The sequence below is a fragment of the Fusarium fujikuroi genome, chromosome FFUJ_chr05 (genome assembly GCF_900079805.1).
Source record: "Fusarium fujikuroi IMI 58289 draft genome, chromosome FFUJ_chr05".
Taxonomy (NCBI): Eukaryota; Fungi; Ascomycota; class Sordariomycetes; order Hypocreales; family Nectriaceae; genus Fusarium; species Fusarium fujikuroi.
The window spans coordinates 2,342,397-2,362,315 of record NC_036626.1 but is presented as its reverse complement, the minus strand read 5'-3'; the positions used below and the strand labels follow the sequence as shown (position 1 = coordinate 2,362,315).

At 46.8% G+C, this 19,919-nt stretch overlaps 6 protein-coding genes; 1 reads left to right on the top strand and 5 right to left on the bottom strand.

Moving 5' to 3' along the window:
• Positions 1–2,958: 2,958 nt before the first annotated feature.
• FFUJ_07492 (uncharacterized protein) lies at positions 2,959–3,414 on the bottom strand (the record flags this gene model as incomplete). The annotated part of the gene is made up of 1 exon (XM_023577751.1): positions 2,959–3,414. One exon carries the CDS (start codon positions 3,412–3,414, stop codon positions 2,959–2,961), a length of 456 nt encoding a protein of 151 aa, XP_023430765.1.
• A 4,194-nt stretch (positions 3,415–7,608) lies between these two features.
• Positions 7,609–8,631, bottom strand: FFUJ_07491 (uncharacterized protein; the record flags this gene model as incomplete). Its single annotated transcript, XM_023577749.1, has 1 exon — positions 7,609–8,631. One exon carries the CDS (start codon positions 8,629–8,631, stop codon positions 7,609–7,611), a length of 1,023 nt encoding a protein of 340 aa, XP_023430764.1.
• Positions 8,632–13,228: 4,597 nt separating this feature from the next.
• On the bottom strand, positions 13,229–13,528 carry FFUJ_07490 (uncharacterized protein; the record flags this gene model as incomplete). Its single annotated transcript, XM_023577748.1, has 1 exon — positions 13,229–13,528. One exon carries the CDS (start codon positions 13,526–13,528, stop codon positions 13,229–13,231), a length of 300 nt encoding a protein of 99 aa, XP_023430763.1.
• Positions 13,529–13,905: 377 nt separating this feature from the next.
• Positions 13,906–14,923, bottom strand: FFUJ_07489 (related to protein N-acetyltransferase NAT2; the record flags this gene model as incomplete). XM_023577747.1 has 3 exons in its annotated part: positions 13,906–14,048; positions 14,184–14,378; positions 14,476–14,923. 3 exons carry the CDS (start codon positions 14,921–14,923, stop codon positions 13,906–13,908), a joined length of 786 nt encoding a protein of 261 aa, XP_023430762.1.
• A 1,925-nt stretch (positions 14,924–16,848) lies between these two features.
• On the top strand, positions 16,849–18,815 carry FFUJ_07488 (uncharacterized protein; the record flags this gene model as incomplete). XM_023577746.1 has 2 exons in its annotated part: positions 16,849–16,957; positions 17,008–18,815. The coding sequence occupies 2 exons, from the start codon at positions 16,849–16,851 to the stop codon at positions 18,813–18,815; spliced, it is 1,917 nt and encodes a 638-aa protein (XP_023430761.1).
• A 410-nt stretch (positions 18,816–19,225) lies between these two features.
• FFUJ_07487 (uncharacterized protein) lies at positions 19,226–19,622 on the bottom strand (the record flags this gene model as incomplete). XM_023577745.1 has 2 exons in its annotated part: positions 19,226–19,288; positions 19,341–19,622. The coding sequence occupies 2 exons, from the start codon at positions 19,620–19,622 to the stop codon at positions 19,226–19,228; spliced, it is 345 nt and encodes a 114-aa protein (XP_023430760.1).
• Positions 19,623–19,919: the final 297 nt, after the last annotated feature.

The window sequence follows — 19,919 nt, the reverse complement described above, 5'->3', positions numbered from 1 at the left end:
CTTTTGGTGCCGGAGGCGACTGACAACAAACACAATGGTACCACTGGTGCAACTGCGGGATGCCAAAGTATATCGCTTCATAGAATACGGAATGGGGGCTTCAATTCTTGACCGAACGAGCTGCTTGACACTGTTTGGGAAAGCCAAGCATTTGATGCGCATCACCTCGACCTGAACGTTTATGCTTTTGCCCGCTGGTCCCCGGAGGTCAAGTCCGCAATTCTGGGCATCACGATGGTCAAGACTTGGGGTTAAGTTTGTTTGGCTCAGGCCTGCTAATGGTCTGAAGATATACTTTCCTGGTGCGAGCGCTGAAACGTCCTTTCTCCGACATCTTCAAGCAATCAGCCAAGCGGCCGCTGCTCATCATGTCCATAAAAGGATGCAAAGAGGATCATCGGTGGCTCAAAAAGTGAACTAGGTCTGTTCCTTATTCAGTCTCCCAGACTACCGGAGCTTCTGGTGCGCCCTCCGTCCTCTGACGGTAATATCACCAAGAGCGTCAACCCACTTTTGGATGCCTGGGCTCTGAAAAGGGCAATCTCGTGGCGCGACGTTATTGAAGCGGCGTTGTACAAACGCTCAGCTCCCCTTTTTGGACCCGAGCTTAAGGCCTCGCGACAGCCTCTGATGCTGATCCCTTATGATTTCGTACATTATGTCTCGAGCCGGAGTCTAGGAATCGGCCTACGCCTCGCCATTAGGGAACATGTATCCCAAGGCAGCACATAAGGGGATTTGCCGAACATGGCCATGGCCCGTTTGGGTACTGTTGAAGCGAAACGCCTCATAATAATACATTCCCGGGATGCATCTAGGCATCACAAACGCTTGCCTAGAGTGGCCTGGGAGACATCGCAAGATTCACCACACCTTTGCCCAAGATAGGTCCCCACTTGCAACAGTCCTCCAGATGCATGTACTTTATGAGCGAACTCATTATTCGGTGGCCTCTCGAGCACTTCTCAGTGGATCACGGTGTTCACAAGGTTTGATCATGGCCACGATTGTGGGAAACCCAACACCACGAAATGTGGCAGAGATGCATGATCGCGGGCGATATAACGGCGGGGCTACCGCTCCCGCTGCCGCCGTTGCCGCCGTCCGTTATCGATAGAGTCGGCCGTATCATGGACGGTTGAAACGGGACTTATTCTTTAACGATATTTCAGAGATCCATACGTGGGCTTTCAATGGCGTTGGAAGGACATGGCATGTTAACGACAGGCCCGGTTGGCATAATGTATTTTGGCACATCCGTACTGGTCTACAGACTGGCGAGTAGGTAAAGTCCTTGCCGGCCACGTATGTATATATGCTGTGTGCTGCACCGGGGTGCTAGTGACAAGCTATCGAGAGTTAGTGATGGAAGGGCAAACTCAAATACACAACAACCAACGCGATTAATTCTTAACGTTTATCATGCTGTCATGAGTCCTTTGATTGAGTTTGATGCTGCGTAATGTTCTTCCCTCTCATCAATCATATCCCTGTCCGAGTCTCCAACCATGATAAGCAAACTTTGAGGAATTTGATCATACGTCATGCGGAATAAGGTGCACTAACTGACCAACACGACTGCACGAGTTCAGCTTGGGTAAATTAAAGTTAACAACATGGTCCCCTGGAAGATAGCACGATCTCCTAAAATTGTTCTATGTGCACACAAATCCAAACACGAATAGCCAAGATGCGCTTACTGGTATATCTATAGTACAAAGAATTGTATGAGGCAACAAATGGCAGAAAAAGAGACATAAAAAAAAATATTAGATAAAAGATGACTACCACCGGTGACATGACCCAAGAGGTAATCGATCATACGGCACGACCAAAAATAAAGAATGGGAAAAAGTATGTGCAGCGACTTCGAACACACGGAAGACTGCCAGCAGCCAGAGAAGAGAAAGTTCGTTCGGCAGAGGCCAGAGGACCTAGGGGCGATGCCGAACAAGATATATACCGAAATATCAAGAAATTGAACAAGTGTCGGTTGTGCCAGCGAGTCAGGAACAGAGTTCGCAATGACGAAAGTGTGGACGCTAGAAGTATCCTTCATGGTTTGAGACGATGCAACGAGGGCTTGACCTTGACGAGTCAAGTTGGCTGAAAGGAGCTTGAAACAAACACAAGCCCGAGATTGAAAGCCGCGCCACTCCTCGCCACTGCACGACGATGTCCTGGTGTAGAATACAACACCAGCAATCAGAGAGAAACTCGGAGATTGAAGCCACAAGGAATAGAATAGCGGGGCGCCATGTGAACGACAAATGCTCCCAAGACCCACTCAGTTAACGGGCTCAGGAACCAGGGTTTGGAGCGTTAGGTTGTGGCGGATCATCCAGGGCTGCCAGTAAGTGGAGTCGATTTTTTTCTTTAGGTGATTCTTTGCCTGGTCTTCGCTATGTCCTTTCAGTATCTTCTCCGTTCAAGTTGGCATAACTTGACATTGCTGATGGCATCCTTGGCTTGCAGAGTTTGAATGCATCAACGAGTCATACTGATAGAGACCGTTGGAAACCAGCGTTCCTGGCGAAGAAGGGACAACTCCTTGCTCGTTTCCCTCATAGCTGATACGCCTCACTCTTCTGCAGTGGACTTGAGTCTTTGGTACGGGCCCTGAAGCTTGAGCTCTCGCTTCTTGTTAATATGCCCACTTCGCTGAGCAGGAAGTATTAACAGGCAGTAAGTCGGAAATTCGGATGTGTGAATCAGGTTTGGGCCAAGCCTGGTTGTCTCTGTGGATATTCAGAAGGGCCAGGGTATAGGCGTAACCCTGACTGTGTGGTGCCGTGTTTCGTTGGGTACAAAAGGGAAAGAAAAAACGTCTCATCATCGTTCAGCCGTGTTGCTGTATTAGGCCGCTCAATGCGCAAGAGAGGCCCTCCATATTGTAGAGGAGCAGAACAGAGGATGCGGAAGACAAAGGCGCCTTATGCAACGAGACCCGCTGGGCAATCAAGCATGAGTGTTGTCCCAATATCGCTTTCGAGCGTTCACTGCATGCTCGTTGTTGTCGAAGCGGTACTGAAAGAAGTTGAAGACAGCGAACTCATCTCGAGTCATGACATATGAGTTGGGGTGCATTTCCACCTTAGCCCAGATTCGTGTTAGAGCAGCCTCGAGTATTTTGCTAATAGTAGGGTCTGATGAGCCATCAGGGCTCTCACGAGCAATCTCGAGAGCCTGCGCGACACTGGCGTCGTCTTGTTGGGGGCGTCTGTGACTAGCAGTTGCGGTGGCCATGTTGTTGACGTTGAAAGAGTCAAGGGCGTATGTGTTGTTGATATTTTGGTAATGTAGGTATGGGACTTCTTGCTGAGACTGAGACTGTGGCCTTTGGGAAGAGATAGGGTGGATGGGGAAGATGTAATAAGGTGGAAGCTGAGAAGAATCATGGGAAGCGACGGACATCATGGTAGTACTTGTAGGTCTAATATAAGCAGGCGAAGTGGATGGGGTTGATGCAGGCGAGTCGTGCATGTATCAAAGAGAGACTTCCAGGCTAGGGAGCTGGAAATAGAGCTGCCCTTGTGGAAAGTAGGTTACTTAGACAAGTGGAGAAGTGTAATGGGGGAGGGAGGGGAGGGGGGGCGAGTGGCTCGTGTGGGTTGACAGGCTGAAGGTGATGAGATTAATGCCTGTCCCAGATCTGGAACAACGTCTCAAGTGGATCGAATTATGACAGGGGTCAACGTCGTCCTCAAGGTTTGCTCCAAAGAACTGTAATGCGCGGGATGTTCTCTTCTAGGATGGTAGTGGTACTGTCTGTCGCTTGTGCTGTAGGTGGTAGACCTGGCACGGGTTCGATCAGTCCAACTCGGGGATTTTGAGTTGGCGAATGTCTTACACCGGCATAGATAGTTGCTTTCACTCTATCCAAACAGAGACCGAGTAATGTCGGCCGTGGGAAGGCAAAGGGTCGGTCCTGGTCCTGGTCCTGGTCTTGGTCTTGGTCTTCGGGTTATGTATTGAGGCCCTTGTCACTTTGATCCTGGTTAATGACCCTGTCCTGGTTTGTCTTTTTCCTTTCTCGTCCTGTCTGTGTGACTGATGACCGGGGAGTAGCAGGAGTGGCTGATATGTGTATGGATGGAGCTTGTTGATGAAAGGTAATAGACGGACGGGCAGCAGCAAAACCGAGTTCTAAATAACAATACGACCTTACAAGCGTCGATCAAAGCTGAGCAACAAAAAGTAAGTCGATAAGGCGTGTTTTGTATGGGTGAATGTGGTTGAGTACTGAAGCAGGTTGGTCGAGGAAATCAACCCAGAAAACCGGAGTAAACGGCTTTCTCTTATAGATATCTCCAGATCACACAACCGCAATGGCTGACTGGAGAGAAGCAACTATGAATTATGGTTTCCCTCTTTTCGGCTTCATGAGCGACAAGCTCACCAAAACCGCCACCCTTGAGGTGTCGATAATATCTTGTTGTCGTTTGCCATTGACCACGCGTTACGTAGGTTGTCCTTTTTCGTGTGTATTCCACTTTTTCTTCTCCCCTTGGACGCCGACGCCATAGTCGCTGCCGTGATCGCCCCAGGGCACAGGGGCGTGTGTGTCTGAACAACCCAAGTCTGGATGACAATCGTCAGGAAAGAATAGCATAACTACTGGTAGCAACAAACGAGAAAGGGGGGAGAGTGGAGGGGGGGAGCAAGAAGAAAAAAGAAAAAAGTCAAAAAGCCGCCAAAGCAAAGTGTACGCCGTACTCACTACTTAGCCTAAGGGATCGGGGTGTACGGATATGGTTGACAATTTTGGGTTTGTGGTTTAAGGTTTGCTTCCCTTGGCTTGGGGTGTAGACAAGGGAGGGAGTGTTGTGATGCACCATGGGTCCAGAAAGGAAATCGACCCAGCCAGTTAAGGACAGAGAGTATAGGAGACAAAGCAAAAGCGAAGGCAAAAAGGAGGCTACACCGTAACAAGAACCTGGCTGCAAATATACCAGTAACCAGTGGACGGGCCCGAAGTCTAATCGCACCAGAGATCAACAGGCTCCAGACTTCAAACTTCAGGCTTTAGACCCTCGTGAGACCAGCTCCGGCGTGACTCGGCCTTGCAAGGAATTTGGGGACTACCTGAGTAGCAGTCGTGGCCCGGGAACCTGACCCTGGTCAATTTTGGTTGATTAATTGATTAGTAACTCAACTCGCAGCGCGCGATGTGCTGTAGATCTGCTTCAAGATCTGGGTACGTACATACATATTCCAGCAGTGGCGCGATGCAACGGGCTTTTGTGTCTTGGACCCGTTCTGTATCATGTCGATAATGCAACCACTAGTAGGTCATTTTCTACGAGACGCCAATTCAAAGCAGGGCTGACAAAGGATCAACAGCGCGGCGCTCAGAGCATGCCCTGGCCCTGGGACTGATGTTGACGTTGAGATTGACATGACTGACAGTTGTCAGTTGTGGCGGAGTGGGGTTTGGTCTGACCTATTGTCATGACCCGTCGTGTCCATCCTGTATGTGCATTTTTGAAGTTAACGTTTGGGAGTATTTGTGTACTGGTTTGCCGGTTAACTTTTGATTCTGGTTGTTCATGACGGAGATGGTACAGCGAAGGCCATGTTCTTGTTTCTTGTAGCATGATCCGTGGGCCCCGGCGTCTTAGTCAGTTCTATGTAATAAGGTCTCGCCGAGAAATGGATGTAGTACCGACTGATTCCCCGGTCCGTAAAAGTTTCATTGCTTGTTCTGAATCTTTGGCTTTTGCCTTTTTTCTTCTTCTTCTTCTTCTTCCTTCTCTTTCTTCCTCTCTACTGTGCCTTTACTAGGGTTCCATGATGTTAGTCCAGTCCCCGATTTGGGGATGCCTGAAAGAGAAAAGCCCCCGTGGGGTGCTCAATAGCGCTTACTCAATTGGTATAAAGGATCAGGAAGGTACACGTCTCTCGGTCTCAGCAGCGCGGCAAACATCAAGTACACGCATGCCACCTACCCATGACCTAAAAGGCGACGCTAGTGAAGCAGTAGTTGCCCTGTTGGGTTTGATAGACTTTGGTACAGGGACCTCGCTCGTGTGGAGTTGGAGCTTGTGAATCTTGAATGCGGGCCTGAATCTTATACTCCCGTGTTGATGATTTGTGTTGGCTAAGCTCCGTAAACTTCAGAATAGTGCGGTGATACGGATGCAATTCCGTTCTTTGTGTCATGATAAAAATGCGGTGAAGGTTAGTTATGGGATAGTAGAGTTTCAAACACCCATCAGAGGCGGAATTGGTACGCAAATACTAAAATGCCTGATCTCGTGAGAACATCGTACCAGCAGTACAGCCCATAACCTTGATCGAAACCCTTTTGTCTCGGTATCATAGATACCTACTCTGTATGTAAAACGAGTGCATTCATCGTTCCCGGGAGAGAGTGCCCTATGATACTATACGCAGCTCAATTCCAAACAGCCCTATGTGTCCTGCGCAGTTAGTAGTTGTTCCAAGCCCTTGGCGCTTGGTTAACGGCGCCATCCACCTGGCGTCAGAGGACGACCCTTATACCCACTATGCTTCTGGATTCTTTCTAGTACCAACACCAAGCTTCTCCTTTCCTCCCAGATTAAGCTATAGTCCATTGCTTTGGCTTTCGTCCCTGTCGATTCCATTCCTCAAATTTCCAAGAGTTCAGCCTCTGTGGGACCGGTAAGAAAAAAGTTTCCTCACAATATCAAATACGCCATTGATTCTAGCAGTTGTCCTCCTTGGTGTCGCGTCATCATCGTACTTCAGGGTTTGTTGTACAGGAACTTACTGTACCTAGCGTTATGACATCACGTCAATTTCCATTGACGGCCTGACTACGGTAGACGCACTGTTGACATCCATCCATCCAGATTCGGTGCAGTGCCAATTACGACACAGCATTTCGCAGCTCGACGGTGATGTGCCGGGAATGCAATGCAGCAGTCCCCACGCCATTGTTGTTTTTAAGACAGCGTCGACAGAATTGCATGCATGCATGTGCATGCAGGCAGCAGGAAGGCAGGAATCCCGGCAGGCAACAGGCCCTGTCACTCGGCCAGCCGTCTCATCTCTCAAGAGGGGTTTTTTTCTTCATCTCTTTTTCTAAATAGGGTTTCTGCGTCGTACTGATCAAACCGCTAATATAATGATTGAACGGCGGTTGGGCTGCAACATGCAGGTTGGCTGCTCCTAGCACACTAGCCCACCAGAAAGTTTTGCACTTTGTCATCTGTACCCGCTCAGTCTTTACGATGAAGAGAGCTCTTTTGTGCAAGGCAGATTCGAGATGTGAACTTGGTGCTTTGGGCTCCTTACTCCCGTCCGTACTCCGTACCTTACTTACATTTGCTTCCAGTGCCGAATCTCCGCTTTCCATACTCCACAGCCTCCGTCCTTCTCCACTCAACACGGGCATGGATTCGGAGACTCCCTTATCCAAGGGTTAGAACTTTGAGAACTTCGCCTAAAACTCTAAAACTCTCGACTCCGCCAGCCTCGGCATACTGTAGATATGTACAGTGGGGGGCAAAAAGTATGAAGACCCCTTGAGGTACCGAAAGGGGCGTCTAACCGGAACGGGAGATTATCGCGATGCCGCTTTAAGCTTGTATTTTCGACCTTTCAAAGTGACTGTAAACAGGCTCAATACTTCGTGTACCAACCCTCTGCGGCAATTATAGCTGTAACGCGGTTTGGCATTGTATCGCAAAGGTTCTTCAATACTGTATCTTGGAGACTATCCCAAGCTTCCATCGCAGCTAAGACTAGGGCATGTTGCGTAGCGACTGTATCCTCTGCGTGAGTCAGTTCCGGATGTAACCGATATATCTCTGCCTTCATCAGCGCCCACAGATTCTCTATAGGGTTCAAATCAGGCGAATACGGCGGCCAAGTCATCAGCTCGACCCGGAGCTCTTCCAGGAGGGCTTTGACGATCCGGGCGGTGTGTACAGACGCGTTATCATGCATGAAGATATCGCCGGCTTGGAGAAACCAAGGCAAGATGTAGGAATAAAGATGATGTATGCCAATGGCGTTGACGTTGCCAACAAGAGGCACTAACGGCGTACGAGAATCGTGACCGAAGGCAGCCCAGAACATCTGCCGAACGGCGCCTTGCCTCCTTGCCTCCCTCACATCTTGTACGCGAAGAGCTTCACGAGGCGATAAGAAGGTCCAAATAGGTCTTAAGCCCTGACCGCGGCGCACCATGCACTCGTCACTCCATTTCACACGCCTCCAATCGATGCCCTGATATGTTGTGGCCCATTGGAGCCTCTTGCGAGCCTGTAGCGGCGTCAGAGCGACTCGTTTTTTCTGCATCCATTTTCTCTTGTTCATCTCACGTAAAAGGTATCGAAGAGACCGTAATTTGACTGCGTTATTAACGGAATCAAGTAAATCTCGCATAGTTATGTGTGGATCGGTCGTGACGGCATTATAAATTTGATCTCGTTGCTCTTCTGTGAGCTTGCGCGGCGCGCCCGATCGAGGCAGAGAAAAATTTTCCTCTCCCCGTTGTGCCTCGCGGCGGCACGTCGTTTTGATCGTTCTAAGGGGAATATGGGGAAACTGCTTCTGAATTTGATGGTAGGAATAACCTTGTCTCTTTAATTTGCATATTCGAGACTGTAATGAAGGCGAAAGCTCTTTGCCGCGCGGCATTGCGATCTTTTTTTGGTGTTGTGATGTGTGTGAAAAAGCGGCGTTGAAAACGCGGTCTCAATCGGGCTAGTCAGGGAGGAGCTACTTAGGGGGTCTTCATACTTTTTGCCCCCCACTGTAGAGCATGTTTGCTCATCCTGTTGTCCTGTCTTGGTAGTTGACAACACATCGAGGTTGCATATGGTGATTTGTGTAAATGTCTCACCGACTGTTGCTAACTTTCTTGAGTATGCACTGCTTTGCATATCTGTCACGCGCTTGTCTCTGACGATGGGGGCGCTTGCTTATCTAGTCTGGTACTATCCGAACTATATTTGTCGTGGTAATTTGGTTATTCGAATTTTTATGCCTTGGCGGCCAAAAGATTGAGTCAGCCGTCCTTCGTCTCCTTATCACCCTAAACAGTCTAGCAGGCAATAAAGTGAGCGAGCCGCGTCCACTGGAAAAGACATCCATGCGACGATACTTTTCTTCAAAATATTTGGCTCCGCTCAGCCGGCGGCTGGCTGGCTTCGACGAACTGTCAGTCGTGAAGGAACGAGAATGAAAGACATCAAAAATGATCTGAGGTCCCACAGCAAAAAAACTCACCTTCTGCTCTCCTCTTCAAGCTCCGGCCAAACTGTACCATTTTGAGGATCCAAAAGTTTGACTTTATGACTCCATCTGCACACACATTTCGTGTATTAGTTGTTCCAGCATTTGGGGATAGCAAAGTTTATTCGTGTCTAGAGAGTTTTGTTGAATGCCACTATTCCATTGCTCTACCGCTATTATAATATGTACTCTGTGTTCGGGGTTATTGGGCGCGTGAAAAGAGTATCAAAGCTGAAGGGCTGTGTGCGTGGTTATTACATTCTCTCAGCAGGGCGCCTAATACGGATCATCATCGCCAAGACATCAAGCTAATGTAGTGATCAGTGACACCTCCACTAAGTGGCACTATTATTCCCAGTCTCATTTCCATTTCTCTCCGACGTTGCAACAGCCTGACTCAATATCGTCATAAGTGTGCCCTGTGACCCTTGAGACAACAACCAACACTTGCCATCTCTTTGCGTTAAGTCAACCTTTTGTTCTCTCTCACCGGTCTGACAACTATGTATTGGCGATGCAACAGCACCAAAGCGTCATTACAAGTCGCCGTTTGGTGCACAAACACAATTTGTCACTTGAGTTGAGTTGGATGCTGGACCGGGCCTCTTCCGCAGTGGTCCACAGGCTGTTCCGCTCCAGTCCCAACTCCAGATCTCTTGATCCCGAAAAACATGTGGGGGATCACGATCCATGTGATTGTCGATGCCAACCCTGACGCTCCGGAGTTATGGCTATCCACCTGACCAGGTCCTGGGTGCATGGTGAAGCACAAGAGAATTGGCGAGCTACGCGCCGGGCCAACTACATAAAATTCCCGTCCGTAGAGCGGCAAAGTCACGAATCAAAAGGCTAATGAAGAACACTTTAGCCTCTGGTCCCCTGCTTCAGTTTGGCTTCGCATCACATCTCACAACCGTCGATGTTACAGTGGCCGACTAGTACCTTGGCCTTGGCCGTGCTCCTTGCTATGTACTTACTAAATAGGAGCCACTTTTTCCCACATGGCATGGCGAATCGCCGCCTGATGGTTGAGCCAGACGCTTTTCTCAGTTTCTGCTAATGTTGTGATTGTATGTACATCAGCTGTCAGTTTTAAACAAACATTGATTATGTTGAGTTCCACTCGCCCTGCCATGTAATTTCCACGGACCGTCCACTACTGGGCTAGGCGTGTCCACCGCTGCTTCATCGCCAAACTCTATTGTCGAACACCAATTGTTCTCCCTGCTTTGTTGGATTGCTTGCCTCCCTGTTTGCTTGCTAAGCCTTTACTACGTAGTACGTGAACTGGATGCTCCACGTTTTGTTTGAGCCGTTGGGTTGATCATTGCAGGGATCCCTTGCACGGGCAATCGCAGGCAGAGTTGATTGCCATCTATCCGTACCTGGGCATCTTGATTTTTATTTGATTTTGGCTGTTCTCCAACGGTAGACAGCTTCTTTGTCTTAGTGACGGCGAATTGATTGCCGTTTTAGGCCGTCACAATAAGCAAACAGTGCACCTCAACGGCCCGAGTTTCAGGGCTTAGACTAAGAAAAAGAAAAGAAAAGAAAAGAGAGATAGAAGGGAAGAAAATGGTTAGGGGGGAAACACCAAAAACCCAAATCAAGGTTTGAATCACGAGAACGAGAACGGTGAATGACATCTCGCGTGCGTCTAAACATCCATTGCAAGGCCAACAGCGGATCACACTACATACTGTAGTATGTATGTGTGTATGTATTACTTCTCGGAGCCGCTGTTTGGCGCCGATTAGGTACCTGATACACATTGCACCTGCGTGCCTATCATGGAAGGTGATTTACTATGGGAAATTTAGGAACTTGAGGGAGTGAGCCTGTAAAAGGCAGGTTTTTGTCCAAGGTGGACAATGCTCAGTCATAAGTATCCTCCATGCATATCATCAAGCCCACCTTATCGAAAACCGCGGAATAGAGCCAACCCTAGTAAGTTCCCACCGTTAAGAGTCAGGCACTCGAAACAATCGCCAACTTGACTAGCCGTTATTCCCGCTCACTAAAGCCCGCCCCAATTCTTTGATTACTGCAGGGGGGGTCAACGTTACCTGAACCTTGATTTTCGAACCCTGACTTTCTTTGACCTGTCATGCATGGATTCAACGGAAACATAAGCGCCCGGGGCTAGCTCCAGTTCTGGATATTCAGAGACAATACAGAGGTCCCTGCCAAAAGTTTTATCTTAACCCCTAGCCACGCTAAACCGGGCTAAAAACAGCTAGTGCTATTAAAAGTAGGGTAGTACTTCTAAAAAGGTTAATTTTATATTAAATAATCCCTACCTTTCTTATACTTATTTCCTCCCTTTAGTTTAATGATTTTTTTTATATAATAAGGTATCTATTTAATTTAAGCTTAAATTAACTCTTATAGTATTATTAATTATACTATTTCTTACCTATAAATAGCTTTACTTTTACTTTAAGGAATGCCTTTTTTTATAGTTTCTCTCTTTAAATAAGGCTAGGCTGCTTTAATTGCATTTAAATCTAGGCTATTTTTATATTAAAGAAGTCACTATATGCCAGTAAGGTTAAAAACCTTTTACTATATATAATATAAATATATTAATACCTTATTTTCTTAAATAACTATATTAGGTCTCTCTTCTTTATATTTCTATATAAAAGGAAGTAATTTTAAAATTAAAATCTTCTATTAATATTACTATTAGTTAATACCTCTCTTTCCTTTCTTCCTTATAAGTTTCTTAGTCTTTTTATTTTATTTTTAAGCTAGCTTTTTACCTAATAGATTTCTTAAACTTACTTTTCTTATTGCTATTAAAAGCTCCTATTTTTCCTTCTTCTTTAGCTTAAGCTTATAGTTAAGCTCCTTAAGGATAAATATAGAATCTGCCTTTTCCTTTTTAATCTTTAAAACCTAGTAGTAATAAGGTCTTTTTTTATTATAAAAAAAATACTCCTAAAATATAAACTCTATTATACCTTTCTACTGCTTATAAATATAGCTATATAAAAACTACTTATTTAATCTCTACTATATATAATAACCTCCTTATTAATATAAGAGAATTATAGCAGTTTTATTTAATTAAATTACTAACTTTTAGTCCTTTAGGGTCTAATCTTAATAGGTAAAATATTAAGTAAGTCTTTTAACTTTTATTAATTTTATTAAGCCTAGCTTTCTTATTAGCTTTATTTTCTAAAATCCTAAAGAGACTAATATCTAATAGATAGCTAATATAGAGATTATTATTTCTACTTTATTAAACTTACTAATAATATTAATATAGGTTTTTTTTTATTTAAAGTAATTATATTATACTTTATTAATAATAAGCTCTTTATTTTCTTTTATTACCTTTATTAGCTGCTTTAATTATAGTTTATCTTAAAGATATTTATCTTTTAAAATTAATAGTCTAATATTAAGGTTAAACCTAAAGTTAATTATATAAGTATATATTTAGTTAATTATATAAATTAAAAGTCTTATAATTTTTAATACTTTAGGAGAAATCTTATTATAATAAAGTGCCTTAAGGGAAATAATAAAAGCTTAAATTATAATATCTATATTTAAGGCTATAATCTAAGGACCTATTAGATTGTTAGAAACTTCAGAAAATTAGTTAATAGCTTATAGAGGGGTTATAGAAGGTTTATAGGTTAGAAAGTCTTATACTACTATTTTTACTTTTTCTAACTTTACTAGGGTCTCTTGTTATATAAGCTAGGGGTTGAGATAAAACTTTTAGCAGGGACCTCTATAGGTAGGATCTTTTTACTTTCGCACTAACGATGATCTCCACTTCCTCCGAACGGGTTTCTTTCCAGTCTTTTACAGATCCCCGAAATCATGAGGATCCTTTCGCAACTCGCTCGGTCTTTGCTATGACATCGGCCAGGGCAAAGTCAATCAGCAAACTGACCCTTGAGCCTGAATCGTAACGCCGTGGGTCAAACGTGGTTGAGACAGGTTGCCAAATCCACAACCAACGGCCCTTCCAGAACTTCTAGTCGCCTTCTTCTCTTCCTCTTGTCCACAATTGACGCCCCGCCCGCTGCTTGGTGACCTTCTTGGCGTTTCGAGGCCCATTTTGGAGTTCTAGCCGCCATCTCGAGAGAATCTCAAACAAAGCCCCGTGGGAGCACATGGCGTTGTTCAAAACGTTGCGGTTGCAGATCCATCGGCGCACTATCCTCCTCTGGACGAGAGGCACGCCAAGTTTCTTACGACCATTATTGAAAGCCTGGGCTTCTTCACAGCTGTTTCCTATTGTGCCATTCAGGTCATTCCTATTCGACGCCTCCATGTTAGAGTTCAATGGCTTAGGCCATCCGGAGCCGGTTCCTGAATTCGCTTCCGACTACGGTAATCCTGTTGGCTGATCACTGGCTCGGTGCAGCCGATTTTGCTGGATCTGTCTGCGGCCCGGATGTTTCATCCCGTGTGATTCAGCCACAGGAAACAGATGCCCCGATGTGTGCTTCAGAGGTAAGAAGTTGTACTATACAATCAAGTCTATCTATCAATAATTCCAGCCAACACCGAGGACTGACTGCACTAATTTTACAAATACCGTGTAAGTGGCTTACACTCCAAGCCAAGCGTTTCAGAAATGGAACGTCTCTGTGTTTGGAAGCTTGTGAGTTTCCAGTCTCGAACCGTTATGATGCCATCTTTGACCAGCTAAGCCTTCTTCTTTCCGATCTTATAGCCCCATGATCGAAGGATCTTAACAACCTTGGGTGTTAGGGCGGCCGTTAATGGCACTCGAATGAAGATAAAGCTCTTGTGAATGGCGTACGCCAGCGCCAGCTGAGTTGCTAAACCTGTCGCAGATTGAGTCGTTAGCCTTTCTCACCAACCCAGCAAGCGTTATCTACTGCCCACATCACGAGCTGCTAGGGGCAATGGGAAGCATCTAATGCGTGCGCGCAGGGGCAAAATCTAACGATAGTACTCACTAGCATCGGTACGATTGCGTTCCTCGGCCTTCTCGACACCCCATGTGGCCATCTCCATCTTGTCACTGATATCGTCATCGCCAAGTGCTCTCGCCTCAGCCTTCTTGAACGACTGCCAGTAGGTGTGCCAGGCCTCCCGAACAGTATCGGGGATCATCTGCTTGATTGACGACATCACACGATGTTCGACCTCGCCTAAGTTGCGCCGGCGGCATCAGTTAGCAACCCACTGAGAAAAAAGGTCCGCATGACCTCGTTGACGGATCTAGGTGAGGCCGCGGCAATATCTTACCGATTTTATCAGCACCGACCATTCTAACAAACAGGAAGCAGAATGGGAAGTCGAGAACGGTCAGCCCGAGGTAAACGCCAACGGTCACCCAGCCGTATTCCTTTGTAAGCTTCTTGAGTTTGGCGGTGAGGCCTTTTGGTTCCTCGGCCTCGCCAATGGTCGGCTTCTTGTTTGTCTTTCGCTTTGTGGTAAATCGAAATCCACGCCTTAAAACGCCTTGGAGCATGCCTGGTGTTGTTGTAGAACCGATCCCGAAGCGAGCGCTCCTCAGCCTGGCCATTACGCTATCCCAAGGGATGGCCTTCCATCTCAAAAGCTGCCTCGCGGTCTTGTTTTGCGACTGTGATGTAAAGAGTCTCGTCCATGCGCCATTCCAGGCTGCCTGTTGAGCTGGCTGGCTGAAGGCCCGCAAAGGCGCACGCACGCCGCGAACAGGTTGTCTTAACATGATTATCGAATGAGGTCGCTTGAGTCACAGAATCCAATGCCCTCCTGAGTCGTAGGTTTACAGTCGAAGAGAACGTGGCTGAGAAACTTCGTGATCGGTCGAAACGGATGAGAGGCGATAATTAATCGTAAGTGGTCGGAGCTTTCGGATTTAATGTGTTGGATTCAAGGAATTATAAGATGCGTAAAACCAGCCAGATTCATAATCAGAACATCGTGACTCTTAACAATGAAATTGCAAACCGTAATCAGGTTATCTTGCCGTTTTCTCCCGAACTCGTTTGGTAGCCGGCGACTCGTCGTTCGAGAGAAATTTCTGGAGGTTTGGCGAGGTGACGATGATGCGAAATTGCGCCACGATCATGTCCAGATTAAGCCACAAGTCGCTTTCGTGGCTGTGGTATCACGTGTTTCCTCTTGCTAATGTAGGCTACCTAGGTAGGCAGCTACGACAACTGAGATCTTCTCACCACAACCATCCTTCAATCTGTAAAGCAAGTGACTTATCTTGAAACAGTGTTTCGGGTGAATAAAGCCTTCAGGGACTTTGCGAAGCTCCATGGACTCGAGTACATTACATTGTCTGAGCTCCCAAGTCTCGGGCCAGTTTTTAGTATGAGGTTACCCAGTTGTACGAGCCGAAGAATGGGACCTGTGTCAAGCTATGATTGCCTAATACTGAAGCTGACGGTTGTGTAGAAGATCCTTTTTACCTTTGCCGTTTTTGATTATGCAGCTATACTGCGGTATCACCGAAAATATACCAAAGTGATTGGTGAATATAACATACAACTGGGAATAATCCAGCATTTGGCTTCCTAGGACAATTATGAACACAAGCTGAAATTGAGTCCGTAAACCCTTTGTGTTTTGGAGGCCTCGTTTTCTCGGTTCCATGATAGGAATCTCTTGTTGTCATTAAACATTTCTCGCCTTCCGAGTCGCTTGATGTAAGTCAGGGGTAGCATGGCTCTGAGTTAGTACTAATCGTCAAATCGCATCTAGAACATAATCTGCAGTGCAACATTGCACGGTGGCCTCCATATTGAACTCTGTCCGAGAAAGAGCGAAGAGGCGTCATAGTACTTTGCATCTTGGCGTATGACGGCTGTTGTGTGATGGTTCTGCAAGTGGCTGCTCACAAATATGGAGGGAGCGTGGTTTTACTCTCGTCGACTACACATAGAGGTATCACGGGAATTCCTATTTGGATCGCCATCTCCACGTTAAGATAGGTATACAAAGACATCTGCATACCTGCCTGCCTACCTTGGGCACAGGTCAACTCCGTGTCCAATACAAGGAAGTTGCCTGCAGAAGCCACGGGCAACTGTTGCGAGCACTGCTTGGCAGTGATATCGACTCTCGTTCGGTACCTACTATATTATTTTACTTGACCTAATTACCCGGCTCTTTTCCAAGCAGCTCCTAGGTCAAACTAAAGGTGCCTTCTTGTAATTCTAACTTCATTCGCTGGCATACCTACCTACCTAGGTACTTAGGTATGTACGTGAAGTAAGGTACCAACTTAGGGACCTTCCTCCTAGGCATGGTATATATGAAGTGAACCTTCCTCTCTCATTCTTTGCCGGCTCGTCCACTCACTCATCTTTCAGCTCTCACAATCAAACTCTTGCAACCTCATTTCTCGACCAAGTTCCTGTACTTGGACCTGACGAGTCCATTTTGGCATAAAAATGAAGGTGTTCGAGTGACATATTGCAGCTAAAGGATTCCAACCCTATTTCGACAAACTGTCAGCCGCATTCGCCCATCACTGTCCTCTTGCGAATCCTCCGGTTTCTCCTCACACTCAACGGATGGACTGAGTTGATAACAGCCAATTTTCCAACTCATCACCACTGGATAGAGCCATTGATTCGCTTCTTCTCACTCGTTACACTCTAATCACATCAAATGCCAACGATGCCAGCTGCCACCACATACGGCAAGAAGAGAAATAGAAATATCCTGAGGACGCTGGGAACACGTCGCCAAAGAGCCATACCAAAACCTTTACTGCCTGATCGGCTGCGTATGTTATCCCACATGTCTTCCCTGATAAACCTCTAACTGTTTCGGAAGCAGAGTTCCATACAAACAATTCCCCCAAGCAAGCATCCCGGAAGAGAGCAATGGTTGATCCGCAAACTGCGGATGAAATGGCAAGCTGGTTACTAGACGATTCCACACCCGAGCGCTTCTCCAGTGAAGAATATGACTTGTCTCCAAAAAAGCGGCGGACCACCACACCGAGGAACTCGGTTTCGATTGATAGTAAGCAAGCTATCTCGCCACTGGATTTCCCTTCCCCTATCAAAACACCACTCAGATCTTTAGATACTCGCCCTCGGGCCTCCCGCATGGGTAAGCACTCGCCATCGAAAGCCATGGGAAGGGTTCCTAGACGAGCTGCCACGACTGGTAGACAGAGGGATACACCACAAAAGCGACTAAGTTCAAGCTTACAACGCCGCCATGTGCCTACGAGATCGCTGTCTTATGACCCCCTCAAGTTTCACCCTACGAAAGACATCGCAGCGGCGACACCTGTGGCGCTCGATACCTGTGAAAACAATGCGAGAAATCGCATTGTAGAAGGATGTCAGATTCCTCGCATCCAAGGCCGGTGTGCTGGTGAAGAAATTACTGGAAAACTGGCCGCTATGCTGGCCGCTACCAATGCACTCAAGCCTTCGCCACAGCAGGCCAACTGTTCGACCTCAAGATTCACGCGTATGGTACCGTCGAAAGTACGCGAAAAGGTCTCAAATGCTTGGGATCGCTTCCATCCAAAAGCGGCGAATCGCGAGGAAAAACAGGCTCCGGCCTTTTCCCACTCAGGCCATGAACAAGGTGATAGGTGGATTCGAGAGAGCGTTGTTCCTGCTCCTCGCTCACATGCATCAATTGAGAACGCTTCTTCGATCAGTAACATTGAGCTCCGATTGAATGAAGGGGATAACCTCAATAAAAGTAAAGTCCAGCAAATCGTTGGAGGTCGGGTTAACAGAAAACCGTTAGCAGACGATGGAAAGTCCCTCAGAAATGGAAATCTTGTGGAGGATCCATTCTCTGAACGAGCTGACAAGCGAGCTCTAACATATTTCGAAAACCGGCTGAATCAAGGTTCAAACAATGGTCCAAAGACGCCCCCCTCTTCGCTTTGCAATCCATTCGAATCCGAGAAGGGATTCGACGACAACATTGAAGATAGGTTCTTGAACAGTACACCAGTCGGATCTTCAACCCCTCGGATTCTAGTCGAGCGGCCATCAACGTCGAGCAGTGGTTGCTGCTCTGCGGACGGCGATATGCACATGCCAGTAAAGCATTGTAATAAGAAATCGGGATCTTTATCGACTACTGACCAAAAAGAAATCAGAGAACACCACTTTTCAAGACATAAGCTTTTAGACCCTAATGACGATACGTTGACTAATTCGGCCAGTCAAGCTCGACAAGTCTCGGAGAAAGCGAAGAGAGACTTGCATACCTCTAACAGGATGAAAAAACACCCGTCACCCAGCAAAGAAGCTCTAGAAAAGTTGGAGCTCCAATTTCAGCAGTACACTCATGTTCGTGTCTCGGAGCCTGTCAAGCACAAGATGGATGAGCACATAATGGAATCTATGGACGCAAGCCCATCCCTAAGGGCATGTGAAAGGAGAAGGTTGAGCTTAGCTCGTCTGTCGGTCACCACTATTGACGAGCTGGTTGACCCATTGTGCGGAAAAGTTCACCACCGCCGAGGCTCCTCAACATCTATGCTCCAATTGGTACGAAGCCCTCACATGCCACAAAATTCGGACAAGTTGCACAAGGATATCCGGTTGGCGCCCCCTTATCGTCCAGCTGGTGTTTCCCTTTCTGAGGTGGACGAGTTACATTAGCACGTTTGGGGAACCCGGCGATAGCCAGTGAACCTTTGCATTGATTTGATGCCGCAGGTGATGGAAGCCCATGGGAATACGGGCACAATTTGTAGTCAACGAAGAGGCAAAATCGACAGCAACCATTCTTATATTAATTAGGAGAAAGCCGGCAGGCTATGTGGTTATGACGAGCTGCGAGATTGTGATAGATAAAGTCACAGGCAGTAGCAGTACAAATTTATGCTTGTCTATAGCCGCATAACAAATCATACTATTATCCTCAACTCCCATCGAGGGTATCAATGCTAACAATCGTACATGTTTGTGTATAAGTGCAAAGTCCGTAATTCCATACTCCTTTCAACTTCCGGGGTTCCCCTTATCCTCAGTCTATTTGATGACATAACAATTGAAGTTACTTGAGACGTTTAATAGCGGTGGTGGCGCGCACCACGACCATCGGTACCGCGCATGCGTCGAGTGCCAGCAGCCTTCAATGACGTTAGCATAGCGTCGATCCGAGAGCAGTTAGAATGAACATACCTTGACGCCAGGTCGGCGAGTCAAACTACCCTTGAGCTTGAGGAGGGCACCGCTGACCTTGTCCTTCATGGAAGGTCGGCGCTGGTGGTGATGAACAGGTGCAGTGGCCGTAGCATGAGTTCGTCGACTAGCACCGCCGCCAAACATGCCGCGGCGGCGGGGCTTTGTGGTTGTGGTTGTGGTGGTTGTTGTATGGCGATGAGAATGGACCGGAGCACGGCGACGGGTGCTGAAGATGGAGCGACGGGGAGCGGTGTGACGGTGAGTTCGTGTGAGAGGCATATTGAATGGTAGATTGAATGTGGGAGTTAATGTTTGTACGTGCTAATGTTTGTGATTTTGTGGCTTGTTGTATTGATGATTCTAACATCGATACTGAGAAATGGCTGCAACGAGATATTATATACACATTTGGATGGTTGCGCAACATAGCGTGCTTGAGCATGGAACCATGCTTGGCCAAGAATTATTGCATCACCTATTACGACCATTGATGAAATAGACAGGGAAACCTGGTCAGCGGATTTCGTTGTCTGCAAATCCAAAAGAGTTGATACCACTATTAACTACCTCTAACTT